General features: G+C 38.2%; 2 protein-coding genes across 5 annotated transcripts in view; one reads left to right on the top strand and one right to left on the bottom strand.

The window, feature by feature from the left end:
• ANKIB1 (ankyrin repeat and IBR domain containing 1) overlaps positions 1-16,543 on the top strand; it is a 141,854-nt gene extending 125,311 nt beyond the window's left edge. For 3 of the 4 annotated variants that reach the window (XM_020987420.2, XM_078151787.1, XM_020987422.2), the window contains 5 exons: positions 129-307; positions 2,675-2,726; positions 10,212-10,323; positions 12,785-12,921; positions 13,282-16,543. In XM_020987420.2, coding sequence (XP_020843079.1) covers positions 129-307; positions 2,675-2,726; positions 10,212-10,323; positions 12,785-12,921; positions 13,282-13,998 — 1,197 coding nt within the window. In that variant the 3' untranslated portion in view covers positions 13,999-16,543. The remainder of the gene's footprint in view (positions 1-128; positions 308-2,674; positions 2,727-10,211; positions 10,324-12,784; positions 12,922-13,281) is intronic. The other variant, XM_020987423.2, reaches the window with a different exon arrangement.
• Positions 10,323-17,984, bottom strand: part of TMBIM7 (protein lifeguard 2) — a 67,345-nt gene continuing 59,683 nt past the window's right edge. The window contains exon 9 of the mRNA XM_020987431.2: positions 10,323-10,561. Within this exon, the coding sequence (XP_020843090.1) occupies positions 10,445-10,561 (117 nt within the window). The 3' untranslated portion in view covers positions 10,323-10,444. The remainder of the gene's footprint in view (positions 10,562-17,984) is intronic.

The raw sequence follows: 17,984 nt of genomic DNA, 5'->3' as shown, positions 1-17,984 counted from the left end.
ATGAAGCCAACCCAGAAAACTTAGTTGGAAGTTTTTGCCTTAAAGTTGGAGTGAGAAATCAGATTTTTGGTGTGTTATAGAACGTGTGATTCTCTTAACATAGGATGTCTTTTTTCCCCCTAAAACAGACAGACCTAGAAATGGTCACCGAAGACCTTGCGCAAAAAGTAAACAGGCCTTATCTTCGCACGCCTCGACACAGAATCATTCGGGCAGCGTGCCTTGTGCAGCAGAAGAGGCGAGAGTTCTTGGCGTCCGTAGCAAGAGGGGTTGCTCCTGCAGACTCACCAGAAGCACCACGGCGCAGGTACAGAATGTGGTCAGATGTCTGAGTTTGCTGAAGTTAACCATCATAAAAGCCAGCTCATTATCACCTACATTCATATCCCCCTAAATTCTATCGCTGTAGAACTTGTATTCCTAGGAGGAATTTATAACTAGAATATTAGTGATGGAAGAGATCTATTAACTTTAAATGGTTTCTCAATGTACATAGTCTCACTTTTCTTGGTATTTTGTATTATATATTGTATGGGTCCCAAGCATTAACAAAACTCAGTAATTTTGTACTTAGTAAAAATTAACAAATTAGAATAACTCAAAAATATCATCTTTAACTTAATCTGTGTTATAATATATCCTCTCAGATGATATTAAACACAATATGCATTTATGATTCTTAGTAATTATAATTATAATAATTAGTAATTATAAAAGATTTTGGGCAGCTAAGTGGCACAGTGGATAGACTTATCTCCCCAAATTCGGATCCAGCCTCACTTACCAGGTGTGGGACCCTGGGCAAGTCACTTCATCCTGTTTGCCTCAGTTTCCTCATCTGTAAAATGAGCTGGAGAAGGAAATGGTGAACCATACCAGTATCTTTTCCAAGAAAACCCCAAGTGAGGTCACAGAAAGTCAGATATGACAGAAATGAGTGAACAAAACCCAAAAGATTTTGGTAGTCTTTACTCACTTTTCAATCAATCATTTTTATTATACAAAGTGTGTGTGTGTGTGTGTGTGTGTGTGTGTGTGTGTGTGAGAGAGAGAGAGAGAGAGAGAGAGAGAGAGAGAGAGAGAGAGAGAGAAAGAGAGAGAGAGAAATGAGTATTTTGAATGGGTATAAATTAGTGAGATTGTGATGGAAGAAATCCTAACATCCAGGAAAAAGCAGTACGTCCTTTGACATAAAATACAAATACAGTAAATGAGAAAACATTTTACTATGATGTGATGATTTTGTTTTTGTTCTCCCTGTTCCGGTTATGACTTATATTTGATTTATGCGTGCTGTATCTTCACATACATATTACTTTGCTTTGAGCTAATGGGCAGTGCTTACTCTTTATGGCCCATGGACCGTACTGTCCATGGTGATTTTCTTGGCAAAGAGACCGCAGTGGTTTGCTATTGCCTTCTTCAGTGGATTAAGGCAAACAGAGGTTGAGTGACTTGCCCAGCGTCATACAGCTGGTAAGTGTCTAAAGCTGGATTCTGTTTTAGTTTATTTATTTTTAGTTTGCGGTAAACACTTCCATAAGCTTTTGGTTTTCAAATTTTCTCTCTCTCTTTCCCTCCCTCCCTAAGACAGTGTGCAATCTGATATAGGCTCTACATATACATTCCTATTAAATATATTTTCACATTAGTCATGTTGTAAGGAAGAATTAGAACCAATAGGAGGAACTACAAGAAAGAGGAAACAGAAGGAAAAAAAGGAAATAGTCTGCTTCAATCTTCATTCCAGCTCCATAGTTCTTTCTCTGGATGTGGATAGCGTTTTCCATCGTGACACTTTTGAAGATGTTTTAGATCCTTGCATTGCTGAAAAGAGCTAAGTCTATCAAAGTCAGTCATCGCACAGCATGGTTGTTACCTTGTACGGTGTTCTCCTGGTTCTGCTCACTGCACTCAGCATCAGTCCACACACGTCTTTCCAGGTTTTTCTGAAGTCTGCATGCTCATCATTTCTTATACCACGATGGTATTCCATTATGTTAATATACCACAACTTGTTCAGCCATTCCCTGATTGATGGGCATCCCTTCAATTTCCAATTCTTTGCCACCATAGAAAGAGCTACGATTAATATTTTTGTACATGTGGGTCCTATTCCCATTTTTATGATCTCTTTGGGATACAGCCCTAGAAGTGTGAATCCAGATTTTAATTCAGATCTTCCTGACTCCAGACCCAGCTCTGTATTTTTTGAGCCACCCAGCTGCCTCCTAGGCAGATAGAGGTTAAGTAACTTGCCCAAGGTCACACACAGCTAGTAAGTGTCTAAGGCAATTTTAGAACTCAATTTTAGAACTCAGGTCTCCCTTCAGGCCCAGCACTATATTCACTGAGCCATCTAGCTGCCTCCTTACATTTGATATCCATCTTTAAATCATGGTTTTTATTCCACAAGAGACATTTATATTAAAACATGCAGCAGCTTTGTACAGTGCCTTGCACGTAATAGATGTTTATAGAATTAACTTGAATTAAAAATTTTGAAATTAGTTTATTAAATTCTGTAGTTGGGTAATTTTATTGATTAAACAGGATTCAAACAGAGGAATATTAAAAAATTTTAGTTCCCCTTTTGTTAAAAGGGCAAGAGACTAATAATTTTCATTGTATAGTTCTATTAATAAATCAAATGGTATGTCTAATTTCTTTGTAGCTTTGCTGGTGGAACGTGGGATTGGGAATATTTAGGATTTGCATCACCTGAGGTAATTGTTTTTGTGTACCTTTTGAAAAAATTGTATTTTCTTTTGTGCAGTCATTTTATGCAAATTACATTTACATCTGTTCCAAGTCATATATAAAGATTCTCACTGTCAGCTAGTAATCTCACTGTGAGAGATGCCTTCTATTTATTTTATGATATAGATATGTAGGCAGAACTAAATTTAGACATTGTTGGCACACATTACATCAAGACATTGACATTTTGTTATGTTAAATTACTTTTTAGACACTGCTTAGTAAAAAAAATCTAAAAATAAAGTGTTATGTCTTTTAAATGTAGTGTGAATGCTTTTATTAAAAATGTACTTTTAGTTAAAGTATTGATTCAGCCTATAGATATCATAAATAAGTAAGCTTTTTTGTGTGGTTTTTTGTTCTTATAATTACTTTAATAACCTGAAAGAGAATTGCTAAGTAATTTTTTCTATTAAAGTAGGATAAAAACTAATTTAGAATCCTTAATGATTTGATCTCATATAGTTAAACATTGAACAAAAAACCAATGATTAAAATCAAATATGAGGAGATAATTTCAAATGAGAACTTTGGATGTTTCAAAAACATATATGAAAGGATGCTTTGTCTTAATTACCAGTAGCTTCTTTTAAGACTTCCACTCTATTCTTATTTTTTTTTTAATTCTTGATTATTAAGGGGATTTTAGGACATAGAATTAATGTAGCATTTTTTTAAAATTTCTGAAATATTAAGTAATAGCCTGAACAATTCATGGATAGAGTGAAAACCTTAACTATTTAATGTTTTGCTTTTCTGAGATTTAAATAGCCACTGTCACTTTGGAATATGATTTTATTTGTGCATAGCAATTCTCTGCCAACTTATATACTGCTCTCATTTTTTTGTTATAGGCAGAAAACCACTTGATAATTTTTAATGTTATAGTATATCAATCAAAAAACATGCCTGTGAACTTTGATATTTCATTTAATTCCTTAGTAACTACAACCTATACTTTAAAATTAATAATCCTTAAAACTCCTTAAAATCCCTAAATATGTTGTCACAAGCATTGACAAAAATGTTGTTAGAGGTTAATTTTCAAAGGGATTGAAATGGAGGAAAAAGACATATTAAGCTTTGTACTGTACCCAGATAATAAATAATGGAATTGATCATTTTCCAAGGAAAGACTATGGCTCATTTAAATCAGGTCTTTGACCCTGCTTAGCTGCTGAGGATACTTGCAATCCCCTTAGCTAATGACATTTTAAAATGTGGTGGCATATCCAAGAAGATACTCTGTGTGTGTGTGTGTGTGTGTGTGTGTGTGTGTGTGTGTGAAAAAGAGAGAGATTTCTGTACATGGAAATATAAGGAAGAATTTCTCTTAAGTCAATAGAAAAAGTATCGTAATTGTATTTTTCCTACAAAATGCATTAGACAAACTTTATTTTTACCCAATCCTGTACTTTTCAGTGGTATTTTCTGTGATAGAATACCAAGTACAGCATCCGTGTCATTGTGATAAAAATTCTACCCAGAATGAAAAACAATTCTCCAGCTTTCAAAAAAAAAAGCAGTGAGTTTAAGGTCAGTATAAATACGGGAAACTTATATACTTCAAGGCAAGCAAGAAAAATCTCTCCAAAATACTCAGAACTATATAACACTTGTAGACCTGGAGGTACTGACCTAGGGAATTGTTAGTTATATCAGGAACGCTGAAATATTTTACTTGGACGTTTTGATATTCATGTCAAGATGACAGCCGTGTGAAACTTTGTACTAACCTCTCCACAGTTATATTTCCCATAGAAAGAAAGAATTTTAGAAATATATTTTTGTCTTTGTCACTTTGAAATATCAACCTCATAGAAAATTTTATTGCATGTCTAAGAGATTACCTTACAGTGGAATATGGCAAATGCTCTGACATGAAAGTTTCATAACCTAACTTTATCATTGACAAGACAGACTCACAGAATCTTAGAGGATAATCTAGAAGTCATTTAAGTGCAGCTCCCTATGTGATTCATTAACCCCCTTTTATGAGACCCCTCGCCAAGATTCATGAACCTTCTGCTTGAATACCACCAGTAGTAGGAAACTTACTACCTTGCAAAATCTGCTTCCGTATAACTTTTACTCATTGGCCCTTGCCCTGTCTGTTGGAGACATGAAGAAGGAACATTCTGTTTCCTCTTTAATTAAGTCATTGTTGCCAAGTGTTATCTCCCCCCTTCCTCCCCCCTTTCCCCTTGTCCCTATCCTGACTATGACACTTACCAGCTTCGCAACTTATGAGCAAGGGACTCAATCCCTCTGAGCCTCAGTTTCCTCATTGGCAAAAAAGGGAAAGGTAATACCCTACCTACCTCAGGGTTGAAAGGGGAAAGTGATTGTGAACCCTAAATCTTTAGACAAACCTCAATAATCCTTCTTAGCAATCTTGTTGAGAGTAGCTGTTAGCTCAGTGGACAGAAAGCTGGGCCTGGAGTCAGGAAGACCTGAGTCCAGATCTGGCCCTCAGACACTTCCTAGCTGTGTGACCCCAGGGAAGTTAACCTGTTTGCCTCAGTTTCCTCAGTGGTAAAAGAGGAATAATAATACCTAGCTCACAGTGTTGTCATGAGAATAAAAAGAGATAACCTCTGTAAAAAGCGTTAAGCACAGTGCCTGGCACATTGTAGGCATCTCATAAATCCTTATTCAACCCCCACCCCTTTTCCCTTCCCTTTCCCTTTCTTTGTCACCAAAATTATCTTCAGAGATTTTATCATATGCCTGACAGAATTCCTGCTATATTTTTTCTACAGATTTCTTCTGATCAGTAGATCTATCAGTTCTGTCAATAACAGAAATTATATTGCTCCATCATGACTTGTTCATAGTGGACTCTTAAGAATGCCTAGCGATCACTGTTTTCCTTATTATTCATAAGACAACTATTTAATAATTCATTGTAGGATTCTCCTGAACAGAGGCATCAGGATCACCCATCTTCTGTTTGCAAGCATTCACTTCCCATTTTGCAAATTGAAATAACACTTACTTTCTCAAATGCTTCAGCCCTTTCTCCCTTCTCCCAGATTCTTACAGAATTATTTAGACTAAGACAAGTCCTTGCCCTCAAGGAGCTTACATTCTACTGGGAGGAGGTATTTGCATGTATACATAGAAAATAATTTCAGGATGGGAGGAGGTTCTAGCAGCCAGAGGAATAAGAATGACCTCAAGCAGGAGGTTGTACTTAAGTTAAAGATTCTTAGAAGCAAAAGTGAGGAGGGAATGCATGGCCAGGGAAGACAGCCTTTGAGAAGACACAGAGCATGGAATGTGGTGTCTGACGAACCAGGTTGGGGTGTGGGGGTAAGTGTTGGCAGGGGCACACAAGAGAAGACTCGGCTGTGTGTGGCTAGAATTTAAAATGAACAGGAGTAATAGCTAATAAGCGTGGAGAGGGACACTGAGGCCAGGTTGTAAAGGCTTCTAAATGCCCAAGTAGTATCTTATTCTAGAGGCAGTAGTAAGCCACTGCCTCTTTTTTGAACAAGGGAATGATTTGGTCAGAGCTGTGCTTTAGAAATAGCACTTTGTTAACTGTGTGGAAGACAGATAAGAGTGGAAAGACTTGAGATAAGGAGACCACTTAGAAAATGCTGCAGTAGTCCAGGCAGAGGTGATGAGGCCTCTGAAGGAGGGCGATGGTCATGTGAGTAGAGAGAGGGGGCAGATGCAAGAGGTGTTCAGAAGCAGAATTAACAAATTTTGGGAACTAATTGGATTCAGGGTTGGGAGCATGAGTGAGAGTGAAGATTTGTATGTAAGTGACTCCCAGATTGCAAGCCTGGGGGACTAGGAGAAGACCCTGAACAGAAAGGAAAGTTATGAAAAAGTGGAAATGTGAGGGTAAAGACAAGTTTGATTTTGAGCATGTAGGGGAGGAGGAGGGTTATAGGCTGTTCCATTCTAAATGCCCAGAAGGCATTTGGTGAGTAGGATTGGGAAAGACTAAGGCTGAATATATAGATCTCAGATACCCTCTATATAGAGATGGTAGTTGGATGCATGGGAGCTAACGAGCTCATTGAATGAGACAGCATAGAGAGGGAAGGGAGTCAAAGACAAGCCTTAGGGTACACACATAGTTATGATAGACATGTGTGATGATGGAAGCAAAGTATCATTTGAATCTCTTAACATTATGCCATCTAGACTAGTGGTGCAGAATTGGTCAGACATTTTCAGACATGGCCCATGTGTAGATTTGGTTTTCTTAACCATGCTTGTTACAAAGGAGGGCTTTTTGAGAGAGTAAGAGGATAAGGGTAAGAGGGAGTGATAGTGACAACAAAAAATGGAGGAACAAGACAAAAATGTCCTTGAAACATTTTGTTAAAATTCATGGAAGATGATGCAGACAAGCAGGGCATTGTTGGAACTACCATGTTAAATGTATATATGCCTAGAAAAAAACAAGCTGCACTTGATGGACTCATGGTTTCATTTCCAATCCTTTTCTTTTTCTTTTCTTTGTATATGGACATGTTTGTGTTGATTGATTTTAAAAGACACATTATACCATCTGCTGCTAAGCAGGAGGTTTTATCTGTTCCTTGTTTTGTTTGTTTGTTTTTTTGTGACCAAGACCTTTTATTTTTGGTCAGGAATCTCCCTCTACTACCTCAGACGGGCAGTTTGACCACCTGAGTGGCTTGCCCAGAGTCATTCCCTCAGCATGGATTGGGCGTTTTCCTGACTGTCTGTCTGCTCCCACTGACTCTTTTTGTTACACATTTCTCATAAGCCTTCACTCACTCTTGACACTTGGCACTATTCTTATAGGTCTCCCTCAGTTTTGTGCCTTTACTTACGTCTTTTTTGTACTTAAGCAAAAGCTCCCTTGTAATGGCGCACCATTCTCATTAGCACATTCCCCCTTTTCTTCCTCACTGGCATCATCTGAGATTGTATTTTCAGAACTTCATTTTGAGAGCCTCCCCTTCCATTCAAGCTCTTTTCCCCATCTTTCCTGTCAGTTAATCTGCAAATTCTCAAAATTTTACATGTAAAAAATTTTCTAGAATATTTTATAAATAGCTATTGAAGGGACTTAATTTAGCCACTCTGAAATCAGTTAGTAAACTAGATTTGTATTTGATATGCAAAGCTAATTATTTATTACTGAATTGAATTTATAATGAACCCAGCAGCAGCCTATTAGCACTACCTCCCTGCTCTATATCTCTCCTTCCCCCACTCCCCTCGCCCACCTCACCCACTGTCCCACCCTCCCCACCCCCACCCCAGTTCCTAAAACCCCTTAATTCTTTGTGCTTCTTTAACAGCCTCAAAACATTTGGAGTTTATATTTTCTGGACCATCCTGATTAAAGAAACATCGTGTACTTACTTGAAGATCTTAGGGATAATTGGAAATTGTCAGATAAATTGACTATTAGGCCTGCTGATTTATGTGAGATTGCCTCTTGGGTTTTCTACCAGAATGCATTTAAAACTTGCCTTTTTTTTTTTTTTACAATGACTGTTGTTAATACCACTTAGCTTTCTTTAAAGGACCTTTCAATGGGGAACCTCCCTGTGTGGAACTCCTTCCTTGAATATCCTTTCATTCCAGTCCTATAAGGTGCCAGAAACACATAGAGGTTAACTGATTTGCTCATGGTAAAACAGCAAGTTAAGAAAGAATGTATTCGAAACTTGCCCAACACGCTGTCCATCATTCCATTTTGCCTTTGCACAGACTTTGATTAACAGGAATTTACTTAACTTTTACCTAATGTATCACTTTATATTTTTTAAAAAACAAAAATTCTCCCTAGACAGAAACCCACCTATTCATGTAATATTTTTCCCCACCTTTTACAAGTCTAAAAAACACATGTGGTCTTGGGAGCATAGACAGTTTGTCTCCACTAGGAGGCCCCTGGATGGTTAGATGGGCCAGATGTCATACAATCAGATTGCAGCTTCATTTCACCAAAATAGGGTTAGAGTAGGATCCAGGAATATCTGGGTGAATCAGTGGTAGAAGCAGAGCTTTTCAAGCCCTCTTCCTAAAACCATCTTTAGCACCAAGTCCTCTTAGAATCGCTGTTGATTTCATTCCTGATTTACAAAGGCACAGCTCACCTAAAATCAGACTCATGTCTTTTAGTTTAGATGGAATAGGTTTAACCACATTTGCAGAAAGTGGAATGACTCAATTAATTTCCCAAACCAGCCATAGAGATACTTGAAGTTGGAGGTAAAATGTAATTTGTTTCATTTATGTTAAACTTCCCCTTGTGTGTGCACTTATTGAAAATCCTTAGGTAGCTTTGATTTATTACAAATCTCGTTATTTCTGTGTTGTACTCTGATGAATTTAGTAAATGAGCCTGTATATTACCTCTTCTTATTTCATATATCCTCTGGAATAAGCAGATTCACATACTGCTCTTCCATTGTCATGGTAGACTCAGGTTAGGCCCTTAGACTTGGTTTAAAAACCTAAAGCACCTGGAAGAACAGGTAGCCAGCAGGTGGGTGGCAGGGGACTTTTCCTGCTCCTGGTGTAAACTGTTTTCCTCGTGTACTGGCCAGGTCAGGCAGGGATACATGCCGAGTCTTTTGTTAAAAACAGTGAGATGGCTGCTGTTAATGTTCTCATCTCTGCTTATACGAATGCACCAAGTGATATTATATTTTAAACATCAGGACCCTTTTTCATTTAAAACATTTTATTGAAACTAGAGTATAGGCATAGCCCTGGAGTTTGTAATTATTTCATCATCATGAAGTATAGCCATTGTGTAGCAGAAAGGGCACTAGGCACTAAATACTACCTGTGACCTTGAGCAAGTCATTTAACTTTTTTAGGCTTCAGTTTCCACACCTGTAAAATACAGAGATGAGACCAAATGATCTCTGTAGTTTCTTCCATCCTTAAGTCCTGTGGCAGTATAATGGCAAAAACTAACTACCCAGTAAATGAAGTTAACTATTCTCTTTGCCCTGCTTGCCTGTGTCAGCATTCACACTTTCAAGTATATTAAGTACTCACTCACTAGTGGTCCCTCCAAAATGAATGCTGCTGCTTAGCAGTCAACCACTGGAAAGCCCTGTCCAGAACCAGTTGTTGTTAGAATGATACCACTTCCTCCACATTAAATAGCAATGCCTTTTGGATCAAAAGAGAATCTGACACAACTTGCTGTCCAGAACTGGAGCTTGCAAGTATTCAAGTTTCTGCAGGCTTTTTTGCTGGCTGTTTCATTTTCCTTATTTGATATCTTAGGCTATTTGGCACGTCTTATTTTAAGTTCCATTTTCTTACATGATAAAATCCCACATTTTTGTGAAGACAGGTGATTTTATATTACAAATATAAAATCACACTTTTTTTTTCTAGGAAAAAAAGTGTGCTTCTTCCTCTTCCCTTTTTTTTTTTTAACAAAAATTATTGCATGCTCCCCTGTATTTTATAACCTTTGGTTTATGCAGGAATATGCTGAATTTCAGTATCGGAGGAGGCATCGACAGCGGCGACGAGGAGACATGCACAGTCTGCTTAGTAATACTCCCGATCCTGAGGAGCCGAGTGAGAGCACTTTAGGTATGTTCATTTCCAAGCCTCCTTTTGAAATTCTGCAGCTGCTGCGATGAGCCCGGCAGCTGCATGGGAAAAGCCTTGGCTGCATTTGGGTCGAGTGCTACGGATAGAAAACACTCAGCATCTAAATGGTACCATTCATTTCAGTTCTTCTTTGAGGAGCCTTTAAAAGTTTGGTGCCAAGGAGAAATACATGAACAAAGCTGTGGCTTAGTTTTAGTTTAGGCTTCAGTTTCCACACCTGTAAAATACAGAGATGAGACCAAATGATCTCTGTAGTTTCTTCCATCCTTAAGTCCTGTGACAGTATAATGGCAAATATAAATTTTTCACAATATAAAATGGAATGTCAGGGGAGGGAGGAAAAGAAGACAGTTGGGAACGTATTAGGATTGAAAAATCAGGGAGGCTTATTAATAAACAGGAGAGCTTAAGAAGAGCTTTGAAGAACAAGTGGGAATGAGCAGAGAAGAATGGGGATTGGAAAGAAGACATTGCAGGCAGAGGAAAGTAAGGGTTCAAAGACAGGAATAGATGCAGTGTATTGTGGGAATATCCCCATTTATACCACAGATTTTGTGGTGTTTGGTTTTTCTTCCAAACAAGGCATCTTTTGGACCTAATGTTTTGGGGCCTCAAATTCTCCATCTGAAAAGCAAAACTGTTAGACCAGTCAAGCATTACGTGACTCTTAGGTGCCCAGCATTGTGCTAGCTATTAAGGAGACAAAGGCAAAAACAAAACATTCCCTGCCCTCATAAAGCTTACATTCTAACAGAGAAGACAATACATACATGGAAAATACATATACAGTAACTTAGTGTTTGATAAACCCAAAGAACTCAGCCAGATGGTGCAGTGGATAGAATACTGGGCCTGGAGTCAGGAAGACCTAGGCCCAAATCTGACCTTGAATACTTACTAGCTTTGTTACTTTGGACAAGGCACTTACCTCTGTTTGCCTCAGCTACCAGTAAACTTGGGATAATAATAGGGTTCTTGTGAGGCTCAAATGAGATGCTACTTGTAAAATGCTCAGCACAAGAAGAGTAGGTACCATATAAATGCTAACCATTATTATTATTATCATTGTCATTATCTCACTCTTCAACAAAAACTGTCAAGAAAACTGGGAAGCAGTCTGGCAGAACTCAGAATAAACCAACACATCACAAAGTATACCAAAACAGGCTTCAGATGGGCACATGATTTAGACAGGAACATCACAAACAGTAGTGTGGAAGGAATTACCTGTCAAAGCCATGGATAGGGGAAGAGTTCATGACCAAGCAAGATATGGAGGTTCACAGGAGGTAGAATGAGGAGCTCCTCAATTGGGAAATGGGGTAGTTATGGGGTAGACATTTGTGTGTACATATTATATATGATGAAATGTTATTGTGCTGTAAGAAATGAAAGACTCATATGCATTGTTGTAAAGTGAAGTGATAAGCAGAACCTGGAGAGCAATCTAAACAATAACAGTGTCACAGAAACAGGCAGCTCTGAAAGACTTTAAACCTCTGATCAGTACAGTGGAACCAGGCACAGTGCGGAGGTCCCAGGGGAGGAAGAGGCTCTGGCAGAGACTCTTTTTTTGCACATGGCTAATTTGGGGATTTGTTTTTCTTGAGTGTACGCAGGTTTTGTTTATCTTGCTTTCTCAGTGGGTGGGGGAGGGAATTTGGGGCAAAAAATCAAATTGAATTTTACAGAAGAAAACACATCCAAAGAAAATAAAAGGCAGTGAGTAGTATACAGAAAGGTAGCACTTGGGACGAGGAGGAAAGCCAAAGATTCCAAAAAGCAGAGATCACTAGGAAGAGCATTCCAGAGCAAAAACATCAGAAAGGGAGATGAAGTGTGTAAAAAGCAGCAAGTGGGCCAGCGTGGCTGCTCCAGAAGGTGTGGAGAAGAGAGGAAGAAGGTTAGAAAAGCAGCATGGGACCAAGCTGTGAAGACCTTCAAACGCTGAACAGAGGAGTTTATGTTTTGTTGGTAGAGGTGGAAGGGAGCCAGTGGCATTTGTAGGTAGGACCAGAACTGTTTTTGAAGAAAGTCACCTTTGAGCCTGTGTGGAGGGGGCTGGGAGCAGGGAGAGACTTGAAGCAGGGCGGTCAGTGAGGGGACCCTTGCAGAAGTCCAGGGGAAATCCCGTCCACGAAGGTGAAGAGGAGGGGATGCGTGTAAGAGGCATTGTAGAGTTAGACAAACAAGATTTGGTAGTTGATCCACTACATAGGGTGAGGGATCAAGGCTGACACTTAAGTCCCAAACCTGAATAACTAGAAAAATGACGGTACTATGCATTGATAAGAAAGTCTGGGAAAAGGTTGAGTTTGGGGAAGGGGGGAAATGATGAGATTCTTTACTCAGTCCTTCGGCTGGCTAATAATATTCAGTGATCATCTCAGTAAATTATATCTGAGGCCCAGTTATCTTTGGTACAAATTGCTTTGGCTAGATACGCAAGAAGGTGGCAGCAGCAGCAGAAGACATGGCGCTTCTCTGGTGAGCTCAGCCTCCCTGAGCGTCCTGCACAGCTCCTCCGTTCATGAGTACACCCCCGTGAGTCACTCTGAGAACCAGGACTCGCTGCAGGTACCTCCTCCAGCCTCACCTTCGCTTTTCCTCTCCTTAACTTTGCTCTCTATTCTTAGATTTTATTCTCAAACTTTCATTTGGAAGAGAGTTAAGGACTAGAGGGTCTGGGAGAAAAGATCTAGTTCTTCCTAAGTTTTTTTTACAATTGTTTTTGTAGGTTTTCTGGGGGTTTTCTAAGGTGAGCAAGGAAAAATTATGATGAGATTTGAGGGGAAAAAAGGCTTCTCTTCCATAAATGTAAAATTTTAAACAAATTTTTAAAAGTTAATTTTCTTCATGAGATTGTAATTTTTCTTTTGTCATACTGTTAAAGTAATTTGTGTGTGTGTGTACATAAATAAATTTTTTGTTTTAAAGGCTCTGAGCTCCCTGGATGAAGATGATCCAAATATACTACTGGCTATACAATTGTCTTTGCAAGAGTCTGGGCTGTCTATTGATGAGGAAACTGGAGACTTTCTCCACAATGAGGCATCATTAGGAGCTATAGGAACTTCTCTCCCCACAAGGCTGGATGCCATCCCCATGAATGTAGATAACCCCAGGGCTGCTTTAAGCAGTTCAGAGCTGTTAGAACTTGGGGAAAGTGTCATGAGACTGAGCACAGAAAGCGATCCACGTTCTGCCGACAGCCTTGGTCCACCTCCTCTCGAGGATCCGACATCTAGTGACCCTGACTCAGCCACCCAGGACTCCAGCCTGAATGAAAACCTCCTGGGCAATATCATGGCTTGGTTTCATGACATGAACCCCCAGACGATTGCCCTGATTCCTTCTGCAATGCCAGAAACCAGTGAGGATTCCCAGCTGCCCTGTGAAGAAGGCGAGTTGGGAGGTGTGAGGGGCGCTGGTCAGGGGCTGCCAGCAGAACATGTCCTCTTTGAGGATGCTGCCCTAAGTGATGCCCGAGGGTCCCAAGCAGAAGAAAATCATTCGGAAGAAATTAGAGAAGTGGGATCTGCAGCCAGCATGGGTGCTAGCGAAGCAGCCAACAGCACAGGTCCTGTCGAAGACGTGTCAAGTCAGACTGATCAAATCTTAGAAGAATGGGCTGAACAAGTGCATTTGGTGTGAACTCCGCGTGTCACCTTGGGAACCCAGATAGACAGCAGTTACCAACAGGTATGCTACGTGTAGTGCTTATTATTGTGGAGACTTTATCCACACGATTCCAACGCACTTGTAAACCACTGACAGGATTGAATACGGTGGCGCTCATTCCATCCCATGGTCGTTCCCTTTTCAATTTGAACCTTTCAAGGAATTTCCTTTGCATTTCATTGGGTAGCATTTTTCCTTTTTCTCTGACAAAAAAGGAACAAGTAGGTTGCGTTCCACATTCCCAAGAAAATGCAGGCTCTGTTTAGCTGTAGGTTGGCAAAATTAATTTGAAAGTATAAATTAAAGGCTTACTCTCTGAGTCTTTTGGTGGTTTTTCCTAAGAAATAGTTTTTCTCCATTTTAGAAGTTCTCTTTTGACAAACCTAATGATGTCTGGCCTTCATTTTCTAATTTTTGTGCTTTATTGTAACATTTTTGCATTTTCATTTTCTTTCAATTTTAAACCAGCGGTGTGATTTGAGAATATCTGCAGCTTCTCTTTGACGCTGCATCCACAACAATGTCATCCGTTTTATTTTCACATAAATCAAAGATTTTTTCATGTCTATTTACAGTCCAAATGTGCCAAACTGTGACTATCTGGCTGTCTAACTAGAGAGACAAATGTTCAGTGGCCTTTAGGGCACCAAAGCAATCTCGTGATTCTTTGGAGTACTGGTAGCAGTGATATTTGGAAATTCCGTGGGCTTTTATTGCCATGGAGACTGCATTTAAATAAATGTAGCCTGTAGCTTAAGTTAACTAACCCTAATGCTGCTGTTAAAAACAGTTTATTTTAATATTAAAATACAGTTGATTAGCAACAGCGGTGCTGTATTTTAAGAGACACTTTAATGGAAGTGCAATCATAGTTCTTTGTTTTCACAGTTTTACAATGCATTCTACTTACTAATGGGTGCAATTACTTTTAATGGTAAATATTTTATAAAATAGAGGGAAAGTGGAGTTTTCATGAATTATAGTAAATCCCACAATTATTTAAGGAAACAAGTCAATAAGACATCCTGCGCAACATGTAACTGTGCCTTTGCCTAACCTAAGTGGATAGTTGCCAGTTAAATAAGTGAGTAATTCAGATTGCAGTGTGTGTTCTGGAGTAACTATGCTATGAATTGCGATGACCTCCATAAAACCACCCATGGCCTTGCCTTTACAGTAAATAGAACAACTAAATGTTCATTCAGTTCGTTTGCCTAAAGAGCAAACGCTGAAATGTATTTGTTTAATTGCACAATATTCATTTGCTGTGATTACTGTTTAGTGTTTCCAAAAAAAAAAATCAGACTTCCTGGTTATCTGTGTCTTACTGTGAAGAAAATATTGGTCTTAGTGGTAAATAACATACAGTGGTACAGTATGTAATTATAACTAGAGTAAATTGTTGGAATGGTTGTTTTACTTACATATAATCCAGACTAGCATAACATACACAAAATAGATAGGCAGCATTCCATTTTATGTTTTGCTGGATCATTACCAGAGACCTATAGACATCAGACATCAGATTTTCACTAAGGAATATGTACAGGCAAGTACTAGACTGGGTAAAAAAATAAAATTTAAAAAAAAGCTACATACATATTGTGGAGTACCTGTGTGTAACAATTAAGTTTTTTGATTATTGTTTCACTCAAATCCTGCTTTTGAAATCTTTTTCCCCAAGATCGTGTGGGGAGGATATTATATTAGCTATGTTTTAATTCCTCCGATTTAAAAGAATTTCCTAGCATCAACTATACAGGACTATTACTTTGACATAGAGATGACAAATCCACATTAACACTAGTTCTCTTATTAAAATACCAGTGTTCATCCTTTTAAACTTATTTTTGAGAAAAGATTCATTTTGTCTACAGTTATCACAATACACAATAATATTGATGTTCGTGTTAAGGTAATTTTGGGAAAATATCCGTTTTATCCCTGGTGAAATACTATAAGATAACCTGAAATAGTCCACTGCAGAATTTTTACAGATTTATTTTAAACTGACATTAAGTACCAGTAATTTCTTTGAGTTGTAATTTCTCCCTAGAAGGTCACAAAGATTCTCTGTATCACACTGAGATGTCCTGCAAAGCTGCAGTAAGACTACTGGTCAGAGGGCTCTCTGTGAAGTTGGAGAACATGGCGGGTCCAGAGTCGTGTCTAATTTGTTTTAAGTGGTTCAGTATAGCCTTTGTTTCTGTGCTGTTGTATCTTTCCTGAGCATGAAAACTATCACTCAATTTGTATTTTCTTGGTACACATTTTAAAAACACCACAGTCATTGACTTAATGATTCAGAAAAAAGTTTGGCAAAGCCTATTTTGTAAACAAGTTAATTTTGTAATGTAAAAATTACTCTAACCTTGAATTGTTATTTGCACTTTCATAGTCTATACTTGATACATTCCCACTTTATATACAGTAGGATTCTACAAACGTGTAGATGTTTGGCCAAATGAATGCTGTTAATATGTAAAATTCTTTGATTAAACATTTATTACTTAAACTACTTCCATTTGTCTCATTACATTTTGGACCATTTCATGAGGCTGATATCATGCATTTGAAGTGTCTTCCAGCATGATGGGATTAATTTGGTTTCTATTTATAAACTAATTAGTGTTTTTTATTCTCCACTATGTGGCCTATGGAGTCTTTTTTTTTTTTTTAAATCCTTCCAACAAGTTGCCAACCCCATGATACTGGGGGACAGTTTGTGAAAGTGATGTGACCCTGCAGTAACTGGGCTGCCCTCATTCTATCAGTCTCTCAGGAGAAATGATTGATGATTTTTCGTTGAATTTTCAAACTTTGTAAACACATGCAGGTCTCTAGCATATGAAATGAAAATTCTTTTTATCATTATGTTAATTGACATTTAAAAAGCCATTCTCCTAGGGCAAGTAACAATTTCTGCTGGGTGAATGGTGACTGCTTATTCATCTAGTTTACTATAGTTTCACTTTACAGAAGGGTCCTCTGATTGATTTTTTTAATTGTGTGGACTTTTTTTAATTGTAACTTTTTGTATTTATTTACAAGATTGTATTAAGTTGTAGAAGAATTACAGATCATTAATAGGTGCTTTTAAAACCTGTTTTTATGAGAAACGCAAGTGCTCATCTTTTTGAACTGTATTAATTATGCCTTTCAGTGTGAGAGGCTGAAGTTTAACTGCTGGTATCCATATATTTACATGTTTGTTATTTATTGTAGCCATTCACCTAATCAGTTTTGGTTTGTTCGGTCCTAAAAATATTTTAAAAGTACCTGTTACAAGTGAAAATCTGAGATTTAATGAAGATGGACATTCTGTAAAAAGTTACATATGATTTCTAAGGATTAAAATATAATTATTAAATGTTAGTACCAAGTTTCATTTTTTTAGGCTGAAATGCAGAAACTCCATGGAAAAAAATAAATGTTTTCTCCACTGAACCATTATGCTGAGTAGTTGATAACTCACTAAGGGTAGATCCTGTATTCTTAGCAACATGGTACATATTTCTTATGAAGAAACTCTAATAAACATTTTACCAAAGTAACAGATGTGCTATCTGCAAAGACATAGGTAGGTCTTCCTTGTCTGTTTGCTGTGTCACCTTGTGGTCATTGGTCATTCACATCTGATGGGGAGAATTGAACAGAAAATAGACAGCCCCTCCCTCCCTTTCCTTTATCCCTCCACTCCATATAAAACTGATAGGCTGAGTAACCACATTGGATATCTGACCTGTGGAGCACTCTTATCTCATTGCAGCATGCACAGTCTGTAGTGTTCTGTCTGTCAGGCATTAAGCATGTACCATATGCCTTAAAGTAAAAGATGAAGAATAAAATATTCCTAGAGTCTGAGTAAGTTTTAGCTGTAATTAGGGCACTCTTTCTGAAAATGGTTTGTTTGCTAGGTTATAATTTAGAGTTTGTGCTTTTTTCAAAATGCCATAATG

The sequence above is a fragment of the Phascolarctos cinereus genome, unplaced genomic scaffold (assembly GCF_003287225.1).
Source record: "Phascolarctos cinereus isolate Bilbo 61053 unplaced genomic scaffold, phaCin_HiC Scaffold_1;HRSCAF=81, whole genome shotgun sequence".
NCBI classification, from domain to species: Eukaryota; Metazoa; Chordata; class Mammalia; order Diprotodontia; family Phascolarctidae; genus Phascolarctos; species Phascolarctos cinereus.
Note: the sequence above shows the minus strand (reverse complement) of the source record. Positions and strands in the feature narration are given on the sequence as shown.